Source organism: Meriones unguiculatus, chromosome 5 (genome assembly GCF_030254825.1).
Source record: "Meriones unguiculatus strain TT.TT164.6M chromosome 5, Bangor_MerUng_6.1, whole genome shotgun sequence".
Lineage (NCBI taxonomy): Eukaryota > Metazoa > Chordata > Mammalia > Rodentia > Muridae > Meriones > Meriones unguiculatus.
In genome coordinates, this window is record NC_083353.1 from 99,863,874 (window position 1) to 99,885,344 (window position 21,471).

General features: G+C 43.2%; 2 protein-coding genes across 3 annotated transcripts in view; both read left to right on the plus strand.

Annotated features, from left to right (window-relative positions):
- Arl8b (ADP ribosylation factor like GTPase 8B) overlaps positions 1 to 6,504 on the plus strand; it is a 38,259-nt gene extending 31,755 nt beyond the window's left edge. For both annotated transcript variants that reach the window (XM_021643222.2, XM_021643223.2), the window contains 3 exons: positions 1,189 to 1,256; positions 1,516 to 1,586; positions 4,483 to 6,504. In XM_021643222.2, coding sequence (XP_021498897.1) covers positions 1,189 to 1,256; positions 1,516 to 1,586; positions 4,483 to 4,532 — 189 coding nt within the window. In that variant the 3' untranslated portion in view covers positions 4,533 to 6,504. The remainder of the gene's footprint in view (positions 1 to 1,188; positions 1,257 to 1,515; positions 1,587 to 4,482) is intronic.
- A 5,540-nt stretch (positions 6,505 to 12,044) lies between these two features.
- The window catches only part of Edem1 (ER degradation enhancing alpha-mannosidase like protein 1), a 30,829-nt gene continuing 21,402 nt past the window's right edge, over positions 12,045 to 21,471 (plus strand). The window contains exons 1-2 of the mRNA XM_021643221.2: positions 12,045 to 12,691; positions 20,445 to 20,517. Of these exons, the coding sequence (XP_021498896.1) occupies positions 12,198 to 12,691; positions 20,445 to 20,517 (567 nt within the window). The 5' untranslated portion in view covers positions 12,045 to 12,197. The remainder of the gene's footprint in view (positions 12,692 to 20,444; positions 20,518 to 21,471) is intronic.

Consider the following 21,471-nt stretch of genomic DNA (forward strand, 5'->3'; position numbering starts at 1 on the left):
TAGGTTAGGCCAGCGTAGTAAATAACATGCAGGGAAGGAGGGATTTTAGAGATTGAAGACAGCTGAACTGTGAACATAGTTGCTCTCAAGGGAAGTGCTCTTTGCAGTTGTCACCCTTCTGTTTCCTGTTTGCTATGATATTTGTATCAGTTCCTATGAGAATGTCATTTGTGTGTTTGTGTTTGTGTTTGTTTAGAAAAGGTCTCACTATGTATACCAAGCTGGCCTCACAGTGAGTGATCTGTTTGCCTCTGCCTCTGCTTCTAGAGTGCTGGAATTTTAGGCATGGGCTACCATACCTGGTCTTCATACAATGTATTTGTTCATATTTCCCATCCACTCCCCCCCCAACTTCTTCTAAGTCCACCCTCACCCAATTTTGTCCCCCCTTTAAAAGGATTTTTTTATGATCCATTGAATCCAGTTTATGTTGCCATCTTCTCATGGGTGTGGGACCATCCATTAGAGCATGGTCAGTTTATCAGGGCCACATGTTTAAAGAAAGCTGACTCTCTCCTCCAGAAGTTGTTAGCTGAGCTAGGTTTTCAGTTGGGGTGGAACATTTGAGCTTCTTCCCCCTTCTTGTTAGAATATTGACTGACTTGATATTCAGGATGTCAGTTGATTCTAGATCATGTGCTCATGGTGTTGCTGAAAGAAAAGCTGGAAAGAAATCAGCTGAATATCCATATTTGCATTTGATTGACTTTCTAAGAAGTCTGAGAATGTAAGAAGTCTGAAGTCTTAGCCCTAGAAATTTTTATTTAGTGCTGTGGATTAAGCCATTAGACATGGATATGTGCTGCCATAGCTTATGTTTGAAGGTCCCACAGTTTTTGGGAATCCTTTCACCCATTCTACCATGTGAATTCTAGGGATTGAGCTCAGGTCATTAGCCTTTCCCCACTGAACCATTTCTCAGCTCCTAGATATCTTAGACTACTTAGACTACAAGTTGGCCATGGGCTGAATTGAGGTTGGTAGGTGTTATGTAATACCAGGATAAATTCATAAGTAAGATTAGCTGTTAGTTACTCAAATGTGCTTTTATTCATTTATTACTACTCAGGTGTGCTTTAAGATTAAGGCATATACTGACATGAAAGCAGTTTGGTGTTTTTAGATACTACAGTATGTTCTGTGACCTTTTTGTACATAAGACTTACCCATAATCTTTTCTTTTTAAAGGTACTAGTACTTGGAAACAAGAGAGATCTTCCAAATGCCTTGGATGAGAAACAGCTAATTGAAAAAATGTAGGTCCTAAGAAGAATAATGTTGAAAAGCTTGTTTGTATATTATACACTGCCCTCTGCTTTGTAAGGATAATTACATTTTCCAATAATGATCGGACTATGTTCTTAGATAGATAGATTGGACTGACCAGAGAAGTAAATCTAAAATTTTATTAGTGGAAAAATATTCTTTTGTCTAGTAATGAAAATAAGTGAAACTGAGTAAAGAGTGATAAGTATGACAGCTGCCATCAATTTTTACCAATTCTTTTTTTTATAGGAACCTGTCTGCTATTCAGGATAGAGAAATTTGCTGCTATTCAATTTCTTGCAAAGAAAAGGATAATATAGGTAAGAAATGGCTGGTGTTTTTGGAAGAAATGAGTGCTACAAGGAAAGACTCCATGCTTTTGCCTGTGCTGTATGTGAGTGGGGACATTGTTAGTTGGTGGGTTTTTTTTTTCTTTTTAATATATGCTTCATATTTTTAATGGAGGCATTGTTATGCTAGGAGACATGTAGCAATTTTCTTTTTGTTCTCATAATTGGAAGGGGTAGAAAACTTACTACTTCTTTAAATATTCTTTAATATTTCCTAAATTAGAAACTGAAAAATTTGGGAAGAAAAATAATCTTTCATTACTGTCAAGAACTAGCCAGATAATTTTGTAAAGGAACAAAAATCGGTCAGCGGGCTATGATGGTGGATACCTGTAGTCTCAGATTTTGGAAAGCGGAGGAAGGAAGACTGCTGTGAGTTTGAGGCCTGCCTGGGCTACATGGTGACTGTTAGGTCAGCTATGACTCGCTAGCTGGGCCCTGTATTAATGAGAGGGGTGGGGATGGGGAGATGAGAGAAAGGTAGTCTTTGGTTCATTTATTCAAGGCTCTAAGGGATTTATTTTGCAGTGGTGGTGAGAGTTGTTAAGTGTTCGAGGTTCACTAGGGAGCAGTATCGTGTGTAATTTTCAGTGCTTCCTATGCAGTGTTCCGAGACTAAGGAAACCACTCTCCTTCAGCTAGATTCAAACTGAGCATTATAGGAATCAGAATGCCTGTGTACTTGGAGCAAGAAATATAACTGGCAACTAAATGGATTTAGCTTCCTGGGTTATCAAGAAGTTAATTTTCAGTTTTCTAAAATATTATTGTCCCAAAAATGTAAATTTAAGAATTGTTCCAAATAGTATTTGAGTTTGCATGGTTTTGTTTTATTGTCCCCTTCATGTGGCAGGGGAAGTGTCTGGATCTGAGGGTATGTGTTTTGAAACCACGTAAAGAGAGTGTTAATTCCTGTGACTCTAGAGTATCTTCTCTTCCTTCTGCATTTCTGTCTCATTTTAAGGACTCACCTGTCTTTGGGATCTTACCTTCTGTCTGGTGGCTGTGGAAAAAAGAAAGATTTCTCCTTTTTTATTTTTAACTTTCTTAATTATGAAAATGTGGTCATTTTACTTTAGGCTTACTTTTTCCCGTCCGATTTCACACTGCTGTAGTAAAAGATGTAAAAGATTTGTTTCAACATTGTTTTCAACATTACATCATTGTTTTCCCAACTGTGAATGGTCACTTTTGTTAATTTTTGTACTTGATATGTGTGGTTCACAATTTCTTTAATGTGTGTTAGCTCTGAAAATGGAAGACTGAATTTCAGTTTCAAGTTTGGAGGATAGAGAGCTACATCTAGTGTCTTCTCACATTGCCTCAAGGTAGTTAGTACGTTTTACAGAACTCAGGACAGTAATTCACTGTTCTGACTTAGCTCCTTTCTTAGTCTGTGGGCTTTTCCTGGCTCGCGTTAGCTGCTGTAGCTTTGACTGTGTGTTGATGCCTTGTTAGGTGATTCTCTTCTTCAGATATTTAGAACTAAGATGCCTCTTGTCAAATCCTCCAGAACTGGAGATGGGAACCAGTTGGGGAGCAAACCAGTTGTGCCTGGCCATGGTGGCACATGCCTTTAATTCTGGCACTTGGGAGGCAGAGGCAGGTAGGGCTCTGTTAATTTGAGGCTAGCCAGGGCTACATAAGCCCAAGACAGTGTTTTACTCACATTCTCATTCAGGCCAGAAGACTGTTTCTTACCCATCCCTGTAGCCACACATGAAGTCCTCCCAGTCGTGCATCTTCCTCAGCTCCTCTATATACTGTACTTGGATTGTTTCAGGTTTTCATTCTTTTCTGTCCTGTCTAGTTGAGCTGAGTCCATCTATGTGCTGCAGCCCTCCACCTTGTTCTGTTGCACTTGCTATCTTGCTAAAATAAGCTAACATAGCTTCCCTGTTTCAGATTCTCGAGTAGCTTCCTGTTGACTTGAGAATAAAGTCCTAACTTGTTAGCCCGACTTTAGCTTAGTGGTTTTCAAATATGTGTGCTTCCTAGGAGGCAATGTTTTTAAATTAATTTTTAGTGCAAAATAATGGGTTTCATGATGACAGTTGCATGCATGAAAATTTTACTTGATACACATTCCTTCCTCCTTTTTGTCCCTCCCTATCCTGCTGGGCTTACTCTTCCCCAAGGAGTTCCCTAGTCTCTACTTTTATGGTGTGTGGGTGTGTGTGTGTAAGCATGCAAATGGCATAATATTGTTCTTTATGGCTTAATACAAAACTTCCAAGAGACATGTCTATAGACATTTTGTTGTCATAGTGGTACTGGGGTGATAATGGCACATAGTTCTAAAGGTCATGGAGGCTCTAAAACATTGTGGGGTACAGGAAGGTTCACCTCATGAAAGGGAATTATTCAGCCCCAGATTCACCAAGGACAAGGTTATGAAGCTCTGGTCTAGGTGTCAGAGTGAGTGGCAACCCTGTTTTCCTTGTGCCTGAGCCACGTCTTAGCAGTCCTTCCTTGTGTCGTGAAGCATGCCTGCAGAGGTATTTTGCTTTTGTGGTTTCCTTTGAAAGCCAGTCTCCGAGTGACATTAAAGCCCAAATGATTACTTTTATCTTTATTATTATAGTTACAAATTTCTTGAGGTCAGAGAGTTTCTTTCATATTTTTGTCTTCCTGGAAATTTGTGTTTAGTTCCTGATTTGAAAGGCAGTAAGTATTAGCGTACCAAGTTCATATATCTGGTAATTTCTCACGTTGCCCTCTCGGAACTCAGGTAACGGAGTACAGATGCAGAAGAGACCTAGCACCTTGAACATTTAAAGTTCATTAATGTCATTTAAAGACATTATTGTCTGTGTGTTTAGTTTCTTAATGCTGATTTCTTAACTCTCACTCTCCCCGTCTTTAGATATCACACTTCAGTGGCTTATTCAACACTCAAAATCCCGGAGAAGCTGAGACATCTTCTGAATCTTCCAGTTCTTCTTGGCTATAATCCTAGAACTACTGTCGTTCCTCTGAAGTACTTCCCAGAACATGGTCCTTCCCAACCCAAGAACTTGCCTTTTTCAGAGTTTATTTCTCATGTGCACCGCTGAAGATGTGTCTCTCTACCCTTCCTAACAGTCAGCTGGAGTTGTCATGATGGAGTCAGCACACACTAAGACTCCACACATGCCTAGTGTGTTGAGGCCTCTTTCTTTCTTTCTTTTAAAAAAAAAAAACACCTACATTTTTGACCATCTTAAATTAAGAAAATTGCATATTACAAGTCTGGTCTTTCTGGGCCAGATTTTTGTATTGGTTTTCAGTAAATGTCTACCTATTTCATTACAGAGTCCAGTAGCTTCTACTGGTACTGACTTGATGCAGCATGGAATTCCTAGTGCCACACACAGTATTTAGAAAAACTTTAAGCCTGACTCCTGTGGGATGTGAACATAATGTCTGTCCCATCTCACACATGCATGTGAAATGTAGACTTATACCATAGGAATAAATTGGTCTGCCAAGAGTTAACAGAGGCACCAGGTCAGCACAGTGGCTTCCTTACATTGGAGACTTCCTACCTGGTGAATTTTAAAAACATTCTGCTTTCTGAGACTCCTTTGTCAGCAGATAGCATTTGGGGAGATGGGAGGAGTTACAGCATGCTCTTTTGTATCTGTTCAGATCACTAGATTTTTTTTCCCCCTTTTAACATACTTTTTTAAAGGGATGGGAATTGGAGATTTTTTTCAAAAGCTTTCATGAATTTAGAGCATTCCAGCTAGTGTAATAAAACCCGTTAAGAATGTCTTGACTCTGTGTGAACACATGTCTGTTCGTTGTCTCCAGTCACCCATACTGTGCTGCATGATGCCCTTAACTCCTGACTTTTTATATCTAGTCATGAAGTTGACTTTCAGCACAAAGGACACTTGTAAAACAAATTCTTATTTTTTTCTTACCAATGTAAGGTTTGGCACTCTTTTCACTGGTGCCACTAGACTTCTTGATTGTGACAACTCTAGGCCTGCCTGCTTCATCTAACGTAATCATGCGCAACACCTACAGGTTGTCTAGTGATTGGCCACACTGAGGAACCCATGCTCTTATTGTTCGCTTCTATGACACAGCCGTACAACATTTAACAATGAACATATTTGTAGCATAGTGGTCTCCACATACATGAAGGGACATATTAAACCGGTTCACCTGCAAACTGTTACTCATGCCGATGTAGTAGATAAACCTGTGGTTACACCTGCTTGTGTGTTGCCTCACACTGTGTGTGATTTGTCTCTTCTGATAAGCAGCATTCACGTCGACAGTACATATTCTGATGTGTTGAGCACTATGAGTGTAGTAAACAGTAAGTTCTTTTAACGAATACCATTTTAATTTATAGACTGCCATGGCCTTAAAATATTCTGTACAAAAACTGCACTGTGTTGCACAAACACTACTTGTTTTTTCCATTCACGTTTTTATTGAGTAGAATCTGGGCTTTAAAGTTCTCTTATTCATGGAGGCATGTTGCACTCTTCCTGGATGGGATGGGTGATTTGAATGAAGGGATATTTAAACTTGCTCCTGTAGCCTAATATGACTAATTAATGGTCACTGAACCATTTTAAAGAATGTGGCGACTTGCTTGTGCCTAAGAGGAGGGATTGGAACCAGAATGTGTAACTACGTGGGGACTGCATAGGTTTTTGTTAATTAACCTATAGCTAAACCTTAATGTGTTTGTGTGTCTTTCCATTGCTTCCTGCATTTCAGGATATCTAAAAGCTACTACGAACATTTTCCTGTGCATAACCTCTGCATGTGAAAACCTAACAGTTACTGAACTTTGTAAATACGTAACTTTTTTATTTAGGTGTGGATGCATTTTTTCGTCTGTTTACTGCTCAGCTTTATTCAATAAACTTGCATTTTGAGGGTTGCATTGACAATTTTACCTTAAAATGTGCATCATGATGAAAGATGCAGATCTTTGGAATGGAGTGGAAAGATAATTACTATGAAAAGGGCTCCACAGACCATGTGCTGGAAAGAAGTTGTCCTCTCAGCTGTCAGAGAATTAGGTTGGTGGGATGAAATAGAAATAAACTTTTACAGCATTTACAGACTTGATGCTATGACCCCTCTCTCTTGCTGGGAGAAGATTCGTTAATTAGAAATTGTAGTAGCACAAGCAGGCACTCTGATGCCACTGAGCCACACCCTCTCTCTCCTCTACTACCATATTTTGGACTTTCAGGGGTAGGGACTAGTAAAGAGTTTTATCATCCACTTTACTTTAAAAATTTACACTGCCAGAAACTGAACTCTTGCATATGAATTCTTGTATATTCTAGGAAAGTTCTCAACCACTGAGCTACATCCCATCCAGCTTAAAAAACCAAAGCTGTAATTAAGAAATCCAAAGACATGTTTACTTCAGAATGCAGATGTTTCAATGCTCAGACATGCTGTTTTGGGGCTGAGGAGAGGGCTTGCTGGGTTAAGCGCTTGCCTCCTAAACCGGAGTTGGAACCCCTAGCAGTAGATGATTGACCAAGCATCTGTGTGATGGCTTTCCAGTAATCCCGGGAGTGGAGAGCCTGGTTGGTGGTGGGGGCAGGGGCACAGGGCATCAAGGTGGCCAGCTAGACTAGCTTAATCAGTGAGATCTGTGTCCATCTGAGAGGTGCTGCTTCAATAGATAAGGCAGGAAATTACTGCAGAAGATACTCAACATAAACCTCTGGAGTCCAAGAGTGTACATCTCCACACTCCCATGGGAATATACATATTAGGTATGTATACCATGCATACACAAGAAGAAATAAACATTGTTTTTTCAAAGCCCTATTTTTAGAGTAAGGACTTAGGCCCATTTTGCTAATATGTTATCATCTGAACTGTAAGGTGTGTTGATCTTTTTAAAAATGCAAGCCATTGTAGAAATGGTTTAAGTAAATTAGGCTGTCTTTCACATACTGTCATTCTATATTACTGTGTGTGTGTGTGTGTGTGTGTGTGTTTGAGTGTGTGAATGTGTATGATTTGGCTTTTCTATCACAAGAATTTACTAAATGTGAAATTGGTAGTAACAAGGAATGTGAGTCTGGATGGAGCTGGGAAAGACATTCAAAGTACACATTTAGCTTAGTTCAAAAATGGAAAGTTTATCTCAAAGCATTGTTTGTTTTGAGACAAGTTTTTGCTTTGTAGCCTGGGCTGGACTCAAACTCAGGATCCTCCTTCCTCAACCTCATGAGTGCTGGGATGATGCATATGTAGCTAAAAAGAGACTTCTCAAATTAGTCTTTTTGACCGTGATAAGTAAATTGGATGTTTTGGGCCATGGCTGCTTTAGTGCACTTTATTTTTGACTGAGAAAGTGACTTCCTTTTGCGTCTACAGTTGAATCAGGTTGATTTGGTGATTACAGCCTCTCAGAAGGTCTGAAGGGCAGAACCTAAATGAGGTATGAAGGTACCAATCTGTAACACCCTGCTGGCCAAGTGCTTCACTCTGAAAATATGCCACTGTGAGGAAACCATGTTTGTTGTTTTACATATTTACATTTTACCGAAAACTGAATGTTCTGTCTCCAACAGTGTACAGTTGTGAGTCAGAAGACTTTGGAAGAAAATAGTCATGCAAATAGTGGCCTTACAGACTTCTTTAGCTTAGCTGTTTTACAAGTTGACAGCCCATGGCAGGTGTTTCCTGTTGGTAAATATCCTCCAGATTTATGTTTAAAATTGAGCTGTTAATAAGAGTAGATATTCTTGTCATTGATGCCTCTTGGGTGGTGTTAGGGAAACAGAAACAGGTCAGTGACATTCAAGATAGAATGCAATGTAGACTTTTAATCTATAGTAGCAATAGTAACAGCAGAAGATCCCATTTGCAGGATTATTTCATTTTAAAATAGAATTACCACACTTAGGTAATGCAGATTTCCCTGCACAAATCAGGAGGGAAGAAAGATAGCCCAGCCTCCTTTTGCTGGCCCTTACAGATCATGCATTGGTAAAAGGATGGGATGTGTGGAAGAGATTTCAGCTTAACATGCTAGTGTAGCCTGATCGTGAAAAGAGTGTCACTTTGACACTTGGGGATGCTTTCTTTTCTTTGTCACTAACTGGTAGTGTCCCTGTTGAGTTGCTGAAGACCCAGCTTTCCAGTGAGGAGGATTTTTAACAGAGACACTCACAGCCATTCTGGCAGATTAGAAGTGTGGATAGTAGCTAGAGCAGACACACAGTGCCCACATGCTTAGTGACAGTGTTTTATGTGCCATCTACTTGAAAATATAAAAATGTTTACTTTTCACCACTTGTTTTATTGTAGTGAAGGGCTAGTTTATAGAAAGATGCAACAATTTAGAAGGAAGTGCTGTTAAAACATACAGGCTTACATTCTTAGAAAGGCACAAGTTACAGGTGGTTTTACTCTGTATCCATTGAGGAAACACATTCCTACTAGGAATTTGGGACTAAGCTGTTTAGAATATGTAACACTTAGTAGCTGCTGTAGGTTCAGCAGCTTGAGAAACCTGGAAGACTTAGAAAATACAAGCGAGGTGAGGAGAGAACCAAGTGACTTTGATATTCGCTTTTGACATGGGAAGCAGAACATCAGCCAGTTGGTCATTATTGTACTCCCCTGCTGTCATCTGCAACAGTGGTCTGTCCTCAGTTGTTACACAATATGTCCCACCCAGTGGGTTATTTTGTTTCTGTGTTTTATAACTATTTCTAATTTTATAACTTCTATTCCCATTCTGCAAAGAGAAACTCAAATTGCTATTGTCTCTTATACCATTTGACACAGTTCACATAAAGAGTGAACATTAAGGTGTCTTCTCTTTGTGGCAGTATAAATAATAAAAAGAGCTGGGGGTGTGGTACATACAAGGTCAACGTGTGGGTGCAGCATTTGGTATGGCAGTTAGAACTGGTGGAGAGGAAGGAAGCTCACTGCCTTTTGCTTGTTTATTTTGGAGCAGTGGACTCACTGGGCTGCTCAGGCTTGTCATAGTCTTGGTGTCAAGGCAGGCCTCAGCTTTAGCATCCTGAGTAAAACTTGAGGTATGTGTTGCCGTTAATTGCTCATCTCTGTTATATGTTGTTTAGTAAGTTAACTTTTTTGAGACATAGTTTCACTGTTTGATTACCTGAACTTCCTATAAAGACCAGACGGGGCTGGAGAGATGGCTCAGAGGTTAAGAGTACTAGCTGCTCTTCCAAAGGTCCTGAGTTCATTTCCCAGCAGTTGTTCACAACCGTCTAGAATGATGGCATGCAGGTGTACATGTAAATAATAAACAAATAAATAAATCTTAAAAAAAAAAAAAGACCAGGCTGCCTCTAACTCACAGGAATCTACTTGTCTGTGATTCTGAAGTGCTGGGATTAAAGGTGTGTGCCACAACAGCTGGCTGAAAAAGTTAACTTTTAATAAGTAAAGTCACTTGTTTTAGAAATTAACAGTCCACAAGACATTGTCTTGACCTCACCCACATAAAAGTTGCCTCTGCCTGGTAACATACCGGTTTCTTATTTTCTTCATACAAAATAAAATCTCATTAACAGGGCCCACTATTGCAAGTCTTTTATTTGAGTGTATGAGAATTTGTGATAAGTACTGTTCTTATCTTAAAACGGAATATTTTGCAGCTTCGGAAACAGGTTGCAGAAACTAACTTAGCAGGGTTGCTCAGGCAAGATTCTGACTGGATTCTCAGCTGTCTCTTTGGAACTGCACAGTAAAGCTGTTCTTAAAATGAAAGTGACATTTTCATATCAATCCTGTGATGCCCTTATGAGAATGTAGTTGGAAAAACTTTTTTTTTTTTTTTTTTTTTAAAGCTACGTATGGTGGTTTAAACCTGTAATCTCAGCATTTGCAAGCTGAGGTAGGAGGATCACAAGTTGGAGCCAACTGGGGCTGGGTAGTGAGATTCTGTCTCAGTTTTTTTTTTGTTTTGTTTTTATATTTAAGGCTGGATTATCTGATACAGATGTCTCAACTTCATCAGCTACATTCAATTTGAGAAGTCCTAGTCTAAAGGGCCACTCACATACTCCATTTTTAGTGTTTTCTATGAAGGTAAGATAGGAATACATGCTGTTCTGCCGGCACCTATTGTCTGTTGTGCTATGAAAGGCATTTTTCATAAGTTGGTTGGTTTTCTATCATTGTTAGACTTTTTTTTTTTTTAAATTAGGGCTTCTCTGTAATGTGAGAACAGGCATTGTCATCAGCGTGGCTGACAGCTCACTAGAGTGCAAGATGAATTTAGTCTAAATTTTGCACAAAAGTAGCTTAAGGAGGAAACAAAGCATATCATTAATGCTCACATTCAGTTGTGTCAGCTGCTGGGAGATGGAATCTAATAGTTCAGGTTCTAGAGCTGAAAGGACCTGGCCTTCCAGAAATTACCCCAGTCACTTTTTAAATATTTTCAAAATTATTGTTACTTTGTATACTGCTTGGGCCTTTGTTTCTCAAAACAAACAAAAAACCCTCTGCTAACCCAAAGACCTTCACTGTTGCTAGCTGCTCTCTTGTACCCTATCACATTGCAGGAACTACTATGACCCTGAAAATGGAAGGAGAATGTGCTAAGACTGACTGAAATCCTCCCCATCACTGCCTTGATGATTAGTGACTTGTTTACTTCCCCTTTTTAAGTTTGATAGACACAAGGTGAAACTTAGGGAAGGCAAAAAAACATTTACAGACGCTCCCCGCGTTGAAAGCCTTAAGAAATGAAATCTAACCTTCTTAATTATAGGCATTAGGATTTAAACTCCAAATCTGCCCTATATTTCCAAAGTTGCTGCTGCCCTACACTGCGGAGACGGGAAGAACAGGAGAGATGTTTAGATAGTTCTCTCGCCTCGCCCTGTTGAGATGGGTTGGGTTCTCGGAGTATACTAAAGTATCATGATTTTTCCAAGTTAAGGCGTTCCAGAAAACAACAACAAAAACTGGATGGCATTTCGGGCAGTCTGAGCCAGAGAGATGGGGTCTCACTCCCACCAAATTAATCATTCCTAAAAATGCGCAGGTACCTTTGCCTCACGGGCCTTAACTTTCTCACCCCTTATACTCCAGACCTGGAGGCGCTTTCTCCCATCTATCCTCATACCAAGAAACATTCCGCCCAGGGGCACCATTTACCGGAGCTAGGGCGGGTCAGGGGCCGCGTCAGTGTCCGGCTCTAGGAGCTCCCTTGCCGCGCTTCCATTGGCTGGAAGTTCTTCCCCCAAAAAGCCGGAGCGACCTAGGCTCGCCACGCCAGCTGGACCCGACTGGGATCCGCCCAGAGGGCGTGGCCCGGCGGCGGGGCGGGGCCTTGGGGTCCCGGCGACCTATAGAGCGGGAGGGAGTCCCCGGCCGCGCCCCTCGAGGCCGGGTCCGCGCGAGGCCAATCCCGGGCGGCCGGCGGGCGAACGCGGGGCCTGGCGGGCCGGGCCGGGCCACGGGGCGGGGGACAATGGGCCAGTTCCTGGTGCGTCACGAGGGAGTTCCTTAAAGGGGAAGTGAGCGGTCTCCCGGGCGGACGCGCGGGGCGGCGGTCGGCTAGGGACGCGCCCGGCGCTTCAAAATAATGCCCGCGGCGGCCGCGCGACCATGCAATGGCGAGCGCTCGTCCTGGGGCTGGTGCTGCTGCGCCTCGGCCTCCACGCAGTGCTCTGGTTGGTCTTCGGGCTGGGGCCCAGCATGGGCTTCTACCAGCGCTTTCCGCTCAGCTTCGGCTTCCAGCGCTTGAGGGACCCCGACGGCTCGGAGCCTGTGGGTCCGCCCGGGGGTCCGGCCTGGCTGCATCGGCCAAGGCGCGGGACGGAGGGGCGGCTCGAGACCCCGCGGGGCCCGGAGCCGGGACCGGGGCCCGGAGTGTGTGGCGCGCCGCACTGGGGCTACGCTCTGGGCGGCCGCGGCTGCGGCGCGGACGAGTACGAGCGGCGCTACAGCGGCGCCTTCCCGCCGCAGCTGCGTGCCCAGATGCGCGACCTGGCGCGGGGCATGTTCGTCTTCGGCTACGACAACTACATGGCGCACGCCTTCCCGCAGGACGAGCTCAACCCCATCCACTGCCGCGGCCGGGGGCCGGACCGCGGAGATCCGTGAGTAGCCCGCGCCCGCCGGACGCCCGGCGCACTCCCTTCCGCCCCTCCGGCTCCCCGAGGGGACGCCAGGGTCTTTAGGGTCCGCCGCAGCCCGGGGTTCTTCCCCGCCGTCCGGGGCACTGTGGTCCTCTTGATTCTCCCGGACCCTCCAGACTTAAAGGACAGCTGTCCCCGTCGTTTTCTGTTGCGGGTGGGGAAACTGAGGGCCAGAGACCGGAAGAAACAGTCGCAGAGGCGAGGGATACAGCTGGTCCAGATGGACACATTATCTGAGTGGCGTCTAGCTACAGGGTTTCCTTGGAATACATAGCTTCAGAACGAACCCTCCCCGCTCCTGATGAGAATGCCACACCCAAAGCTTTTTAATGTAAAAATTAAGGAGCGGGTTCCCAGAAAGGGGGCATCCTGTGTGTTGGACACAGTGGGTGGGTTGAGAGGTTAGCGTTTCTCCTTCCCTGGGTCCGCTGCCTAGGCCGCGGAGAGCTAGCTGGGAGGGATGGGGAAGGGGGTGCCTGGCCCAGCTTTGCGATCTCGATCCTCGAAGGATGGTCTCTGAGGCACTGAACTGACTGACATTGCTTGGTGCCATCGTAAACACCAGTAGGGTGATGGTACCGTCAGAAGGTCAGCCAGTCCACCCAGCCCACTAGCCACGTAGGGGAAGGTGGAGTTCTAGGGTTACTCTGGTGGACTTCAAAGTCCAAGAGAGCAGGACAGCCAGCCAAGGCCCTCCTTCCTGGAGGGTGTGCACTGCCTTGGACCCAGTCAGGCCGGTTGGTGACTGATGTTTCCCTCCGCTTCGATGGGAGTGGAGTTGGGCTCTTCATTGTCCTGGCGCTACACATGGGTACCCTTGGACACCTGGCGTATGTGTTTTCCTTCACCTTGTGGGAAGCTGTGGAGGGTTCTTAGTTTCTAAAAGGAAAGTTACGGGCTGCTGAAATGGTTCAGTCAGTAAGAGCTCACGGCTTGAGTTTGATTCCCCGGGACCCACATGGAGGAAGGAGAAAGAGAACTGTCGGGGCTCCCCAGAATTGTCCTCTGTCCTCGGCACATACTCCGACACGCATGTACACCTTCTCCAATACATTTTTAAAATTTTTGTTTTTTTGTTAAAGGAAAGCTAGCTATGACTCCAAAAGGGCAAGGAGAGCTTTAAACATGGGATGGTTGTGTGTAAAGTGGTGCCTTAAATTGCCCCCCTGATGAGTTAATAGCAAGGGAGCGGCCACACAGAGGGACGGGGTCTTTTCATAGTTGTAGCTGACGGATGAACTAGTGTTGCCTAACCACATCACCCCTCCGTCTCTCTTCCTGCTTTTTTTTTCAGTAGTGCTGGGAATTGAACGCATGACATGGCTCCACGCAGTTCTTCACAGATGAGCTAATTTTCAGTTCTTCTTTCTTTTATATAAATGTATTTTCTCCGAGTTTCTTTGGGGGGAAAACTAACATTTTGTGAAGTGACACTCGTCCTTTTGGGATTATAGGAAGAAACACAAGGAGACTTTGTACCTATGACTGTGTTTTCTTCAATTCCAGCTTTCCCACTTCTCCCCTCTCTTCTCTTCTCCCCTCCTCTTTCCTCCCTTTTTTTATCCTTTATTTTGTGAGAATATATTTCATTGAATGTGGGAGGGGAAACTGAGAAATCCTACCAATTATTTTCAGTAGATATTTTCTGTCAGTTCCTACATATGGCAATACATAATTCTCTTTCATTCTTTATTTCTTTCTCTCTCTCTCTCTCTCTCTCTCTCTCTCTCTCTTTCCTTTCTTTTTTTTTTCTTTCTCAAAGTTACAACTTAAGTGTGTACCTAATTTGGATTTTTTTTATTATTATTTTACAAAGAATATTTTTATTTGTGTTCCAAAGACTCATCAACACTTGACATCAAGACCCAAAAAAGGTTTGAAAATCTATAGATGACTATTGTTGGGTTCAACCTTCCTTGACTATTTTGCAGGGTATTTCTGATATACTTCCAACTGAACCTTAAGCATGACATGAATCCTTTCATTTAGACCTCATTGTCTCTCTCTTCTCCTCTGGGCTAGGAACTGCAGTGCTGATACATAGCGCTTCCTCAGAAAGTGACTCTTCCTTAACGTGTCTTTCTTTTTATCCTTCTTTTGCCCCCCCCTTTCTTTCTTTGGTTTGTTGATCTTTCAGTCTTTCTTAGCTTTCAGTCTTTGGCTGTCGTTCTTTCTTTCTTTTTCTTTGGTCTGTCTTTTAGTCTTTTCTTTCTCTCTTTCCTCTGTAGGTTTGTCAGTCTTTCTGTCTTTCATGCTGAGGATTGTTCCTAGCATAATTGGAGTGTAATAGTAAAAGCCCTGGCTCCAGCTGTCCTAATAAGCTGGGCTTGGCCACTCATCCCAAGGTGCCAATTAAAGAGACAATTACTGGCACAAAGCAGAGTAAAGAGACTTAATTAACCTCCTGGGAAGAGGAACAAATAAGGGGTCCTACTGTCTTGTGAGTTGGGCTTCATGGTCGTGCCTTGAGCCTTAGGTTCCAGTAGAGGAAGGGTTGGTGTAGAGTGTGTGAGAGATGTATAGCTAAGCCATCTGGATCAAGTTGTGGTCTCTGCCATTACAGTATCAGCTCAGGTCTTGCAAGGGGGGCCTGCATATTGCTAATCTGTTTCTAGCCACCTAGCTGAGGGGCTAATCTAATTCTTGTAAGGTGATCTGCTTAGGGAACTGCCTCTCATACACAATATTCCTCATCATCTGGAATGTAAGATGACTACAGGGTTAAGACAACGCTTTCAGTCTCAGGAATGAGAGAGGCTCTCCTGGAATGATTAACAAAGCAGGATGACCCAAAGGGAAGGAGACCGATCTTGTTTTTAGTTACTGTGTGGGCTCACGTGAGAAGCCAGCTTTTCAGCAGAAGCAACATCTAAGCGCCTGTTACGCTTGGGCCTTGTGCATGCTGGGCAAGTAGTCCTCTGCTGGACTAAATCAGTTTGAGACAGTCTTGCCAGGTTGAACAGGCTGGCTTTGAACTTGCAGCTCCCGCAGGCCTTGGATTTGCAATCTTGCTTCAGACTCCTGAGTAGTCGGAGTTACAAGCCTGTGTTACCAGGCTTAGCTTTAATGATTTATTTATTTATTTACTATTTTTTTTTAATAAGCAGTAAGCACTTTCTGGAACCTTTAGGGTTGGGGCATGGGGCTCTTTAGCCAAGTGAGGTGATGGTGGTTGGTTGAAATTGTTGGTCCCAGGGGCATCTTGTGGGGCATAGGCCTTTTTAGAGGTTGACGGTAAGTGTTGTGGTTGCTTTGTGCAGTGGCGGTTTGTAGAAGTTGAAGTCCCTTCTACACCTGCGATGACGGCATCAGCCGCCATGGTGGCATTACACTTACAGCTGGCAAGCGTTTGTGTTTTTGACAGAGTGAAAGAGCACTGGGGTTTTGTGGCCTTGAGCAGAGCCTCATATTGGCCAATTCAAGGAAGAGAAAGCTATTTATTTACTTTTTATTTATTTAGTTAGTTACATATATTGTACCTGCTCTCTGTAGTATAGTTCCTCCGAAGCTTTGGCATTTTTAGGAGTGTTTCAAGCCTGCACTTTTGTGACTCTGAACAAGTGGGATATGTTTACATTTCCCGAATAAAGTGTAAAAAGGCGTAACTGTCTTTTCTTTCTTTCTTTTTTTTCTAATAATGAGAGTTGAACCCAGGGCTGGCACATTAGTTACAGATAAGAGATTTCTGTTACTAAGCTATGTTCCTGGCCCTTTTAAGGGCTAGACTTTGAGGGCTGGAGAGATGAAAAAGTGCTTGCTGCTCTTACAGAGAACTGCAGTTTGCTCTCAGCACTCAAAACCACCTATAACTGGAGCTCCAGGTGATCTTCTGGTCTCCCTGTGGATGAATGCACACGCATGGACATGCACGAACACATGTTAAAAAGTAAAATTTTATTTTGAGGTCTGGATATGTATTTCAGTGGTAGAGTACTTGCCTAGCATGTAGGAGGCCCTTAATTCGATATGATTGCTCCAAAAAAATAACGTAACAACAAAAATGTTCTGAGACAAGAGCTTACCAGGCTGTCCTCAGACTTAACAGTTCTCCTGCCTCAGCCTGGAATTATTACAACGTGTACTTTCACCACGCCCAGAAAACAGCTTTCAGATCTAAATAATTCAAATATATTCATTATTGTTATCTAATATTATTTTAAAAAGAATGAACCTGCTATTAGAAATTACCTAAAACAGTATAAAGCCAAAATGTGGACTCTCTCTCTTTCTGGTTGTCTCTCTCTCTGCTTGTCTCTTTTTTGAAGCAGGGTTTCACATACCATACACATTGGCCTTCGACTGAATAGGCAACAAGGATGACCTCTGCTCCAGATCAGCCCGCCTTCTATCTCCTAAGTCCTGTGATTACAGGCTCAGGCCACCTTGCCTGGCTGTGTCATATCTTGTTATCACAGGCTCTTTCTTGATGCTTATCTTGATAAACTTGGGCCCTGTGTTGATTTAACATGAAGTAAACAGATTTTGAACCCTTTAAAAACAGCCAGTCTCTCTCTAGCCCCTGGCTACTGTTGGGTTGTAGAATCCAAATTGAAACATTTGGTAAAATTTAGATATTTCTGTAATCCTGTGGGAGGCTTATAAATTTGGGGGTTTGGCCTGTGACCATGCTCGATCCTACCGCTTCTTAAAACAAAAAGAAAATTCCAAATGAACAGAGGAAATATTGGTTCCTCACCCACTGTGTTCCTAGGCACCTCTAGTTTAAGATGGCCGCTTCCTGGGCTGGGTTAGAGTGCTGTGTAGGAAGACTTAGGTTGGAATCCCTAACAAGCATGTAAAAATCTGGGTGTGGTCACTCCTTTGTCTGTAACCCAGACACTGTGGGGTGGAGAACAGAGGACTGCCTGGGTTTGCTGGCTGCCTGGTGAGTTCCAGGTTCTCTGAAAGGCCCTCTCTCAAGGGACTATGATGGAGAGAGGCAGCTGGACACTTGGAATCCTACACAAGCTTCTTCTCATGCACGAGTGTGTGTGCCTGTCACACACGCGCACACACAGCTTCTTCTAGACTTCCTTTTTCAAAAGTCTTTCAGTCAAGTTCAAGTGTTCCTTGAGCTACGGAAGGTGCTTTTGCTTGGTTTGCTCGTTCTGAATTTCAGCTTTGAGAACCATGTTTATTTACCTTCCTGTTCCCTTTCCTTCCCTCTGGATTTCCAAGTCCTTGAGTGCTCAGGGACTATTTGTTTTACCTTTCAGCCCACACCGAACAGATAAAATTCTGAACAGCTGTTACAGGTTGAGTATTTGCAGCACTCTCCCCCTGCCCCCCACCCACCTGCTTGATTTTAGTAGCTACAGGATCAAAGATTTCCTAGCATAGGCGAGTCATGGTCTCTGTCCTTTACTTCCTCCTCTCTTCCTTTTCCTCTTCTGTTTGTTTGTATAGAGGTAATAAGAACTTCAGAGTGTCATGCTACAAACTTTCATTCACACGTAATGAATTAGGAGGGTGCTGAGTTGTGGTTTAACCGGCTGCTTACTTGGGCGCACTTGTCCCCTTGGTTTTTGCCTTGTCAGTAAAGAGCAGAGCTGTGTTATTCTCTGCAGGATGGGCTGACAAACGGAAGCAGGGAAATGTTCAGATGCTGTTGAACCAGGAACAGTTGTTTTATGAAATCAAAATTTTCTTTCACTCTCTACTTTGTTCCCCCATTTTGATAATTTCTATTACTTTTTTTTTTTTTCCTGAGACATAGTCAGACTGTGTAAGCAAGGAACTTTATAGTCTTCTGCCCCAGTTTCCTAAGTGCTGGGATTATTTGGTAGAAAAGAATTCAAAATGTTCTAGTGAACATTCTAGATCTTTAAGTGGATTTCTTAACTAGAGTTGGAACTATCACAGTTATTACAAATATATTTAAAAATAAACAAACTCAGGTAACACTTACAAATTGTTACTGGCTTTTGGCCAGTATTATTGATGAGCTATTGTTGTTTTGGGGGGTGGGTCGATGCAGAGCTTCCAACCCAGCATCTTAACATGCAAGGCAAGCATTCTACAGTAGCTGTGTACCCAGCTCTTAAGGAGTTGAACACTGTGTCCCTTCTATGTGTGGACTGAGAGGAAAAAGCACAGTAAGCATGGAAATGAGCCCGGTGCCCCAGATTACCAGTGCCTTCCTTGGACTCTGGGCAGCTGGGGAGGGTGGCACTTGCTACAGTTTAGGGTGTAGCTCAGGAGAGGGCCCTACAGCTGAGTAGTAATATGGACTTCTTGTTCATTCCTTTCAGGTGGGGTGCTAACTGATAGGAGCACCATGTTGGTGAGGTGGGTGTTTGGAACTCACTCTGTTTCTGAGCAGCATAGTCCTGTAGTTAAATATTTAAACTCAGCCAAGTGTTCTTGAGGACACACTTAAATGTGAGCATGTCTGCTTTGACCCTCCTCCAACCATTGGCAATTCCTGTGTGCCTCGGCACTGCCTTTGAGTGACCTGTTTGAATCCATAGCCCTCACCCTGAGGGTGCCTTTGCCATCATATGAAATTCTGCAGAGAATCAAATAAAAGGAACAAGTGTAGTCTTCCACCAATGCTGTTGGTTGCTGTGGTTCCCACATAACCCCCTCTGGGAACTTTTTTTTTTTCCATATGTTGCTTGTCTTCTGCTCAGTATCCAACACACATGAAATAGAGCCACTGGGAAGTCCAGATAAGGTCAGATGTGGAAGTTGTTTATGAAAGTTCCATTTCCTGCTGAATGAAGCACAAAAGGCCTTTCATTTTAATCCTGTGTTTGTGTGTGTGTGTGTAGTTTGTGTAGTGTGTGCTGTGGTGCCTGTGTGCAGGTGAGGGTAGCTTGGATTCAGGGTTCTTTTTCAGTTTGTGAGTCCTGTGGAGGTTCTGACGGTTGGCTTTAAGTGCCTTTTCCCACTGAGTCATCTTTGCAGCCCCAAAAGGCCTTTTAGAGACACAGCAGGGCGAGCCATTTGCACCTATGGGATGTGACCCTTAAAACCTCTTTCCTAGGAAGGAAGCGGGGAAAGGACCTTTAGGGTGATGCAAGCGCGGGTGGCATGCCGAGAAGGTGGGGGGTGCCAGATGTGAACAGAGCTGCGGCTGGAAATGAAAGGAGGGCCTTCTTCCTTTGGTCTGTAGTTAATGAGGTCTTTAAATAGTTGTCTTATTTTTTCTTTTACTATTATTTTCTTTTCCCTTTAAGCCTTTGTAATAATTTTCTGGCTTTGTGGAAATGGGACAAGGGAGTCAGTGAAAAGTCCATGATCTGAACTTCTTCAGCTACACCAGGTCATTTTCACCGTTTGTCCAGCCTTTCCAGGTGTGTTAGTTTTCACCGTGTGTCATAGTTTGAGCAATGAAGAAATGTCGGGTCATATGGCAGGATTCCTCCTTCAGTTCTAATGATTGTGAAATTAAGAGAGTTTTGAAGTCAGGCAAGGTTAAAGATCCGGAATGGTTGACAGTCTGTATCAAACTTCCCCGTGGCCTTTCTCACTATTGCTCTGGACAGAAGTCTCTGTGGTGCTGCAGCTCCTCCTCCTGTGACCACAGACACCGATGTTCCACACAGACACAGAAGGCCCTTACCCTACTCTCTGCCTACAGTTGCTTTCTGCTTCATATGCATTGAGAGCAGTTTCAGTTTCTGATGGGTGTTTATAGTTTTATGGTCCTTTTTCTCTTTCACTTTAATCATAAAATACCTTCGCTTAATTTTAATTCTTTCTTTTTCAGTTCAAATCTGAACATCAATGATGTCCTAGGGAATTACTCCCTGACTCTTGTTGATGCCTTGGATACACTTGCAGTAAGTGTTCAGCCTTTTTTTCTTTAATTAAGATAATTAAGATAAAGTGTTTGGGGGTTTATTGTATTTCCTCATTTCCCCTAGGAATGGGGATTCTAGGAAATGCTGTACTCAGAAGGCTTTGATGAGTGTTATTTATTTTAATGACCTTTATGGGAAGGCAAGAAAGCACCAAAGGTTAAGTGAGGAGAAGTGTGACTCTCCTTTAAAGGTAGGTAAGAAATGCATGGTTAGTTTGTAGAAAACCATTGTATGTACTAATGGGGTCTGGAGGATTTTGTTACTATTTAGTTACTGTTACTATTTAGTAGTCTGTTATTTCACAGGTATTTGTCTTAGGTACTTTCCTGTAGCTGTGGTAGAATCAGTTTAGGGAGAGAGAGTTTATTTTGGTTTAATGGTTCCAGAGGGTAGTCAACAATGGTGGGAAAGTATGACATGGCGGCAGGATCAGGAAGCTTGATGTTCACATTTTCATGGACCTCTACATGGACCTTGTAGCCTCCATGTCTCTTTTCCAGAAAGCAGGCCACAACTTCCTGTAGCTTTGTCTCTAGAACAGAGCTCATCAAGAAGGAAAGAGCACAGTGTCTCTCAGTCCCTCCTCCTCCCCTGTGCAGCTGCAAGATAAGTTTCTGATCCTACTGAGTACCCATCTCTCTGTCCCACACCTAGACCAGACTAAGTCATGAGCAGGAAACATGCCCATAACTCTAAGACCCTCTAAGAGTCAGTGCCTCTGTTTGTTTTCTGGAACTGTGTGGTCTGCCTCTCTTCCTGGGACCCCACCTACCACACACTTATCTCTCCTAACTTTAATGTCATAGCTTTAGCTGGGAGGCTCTCTCTCCTAAAGGGTTCATTCTGAAGGGTAATTTTCTTTTAGTTCCTTTTTACGAATCTGCCGTTTCTTTTTAACTTACTGCACAGTACTTCAGGAGTGAATCCCAGAGG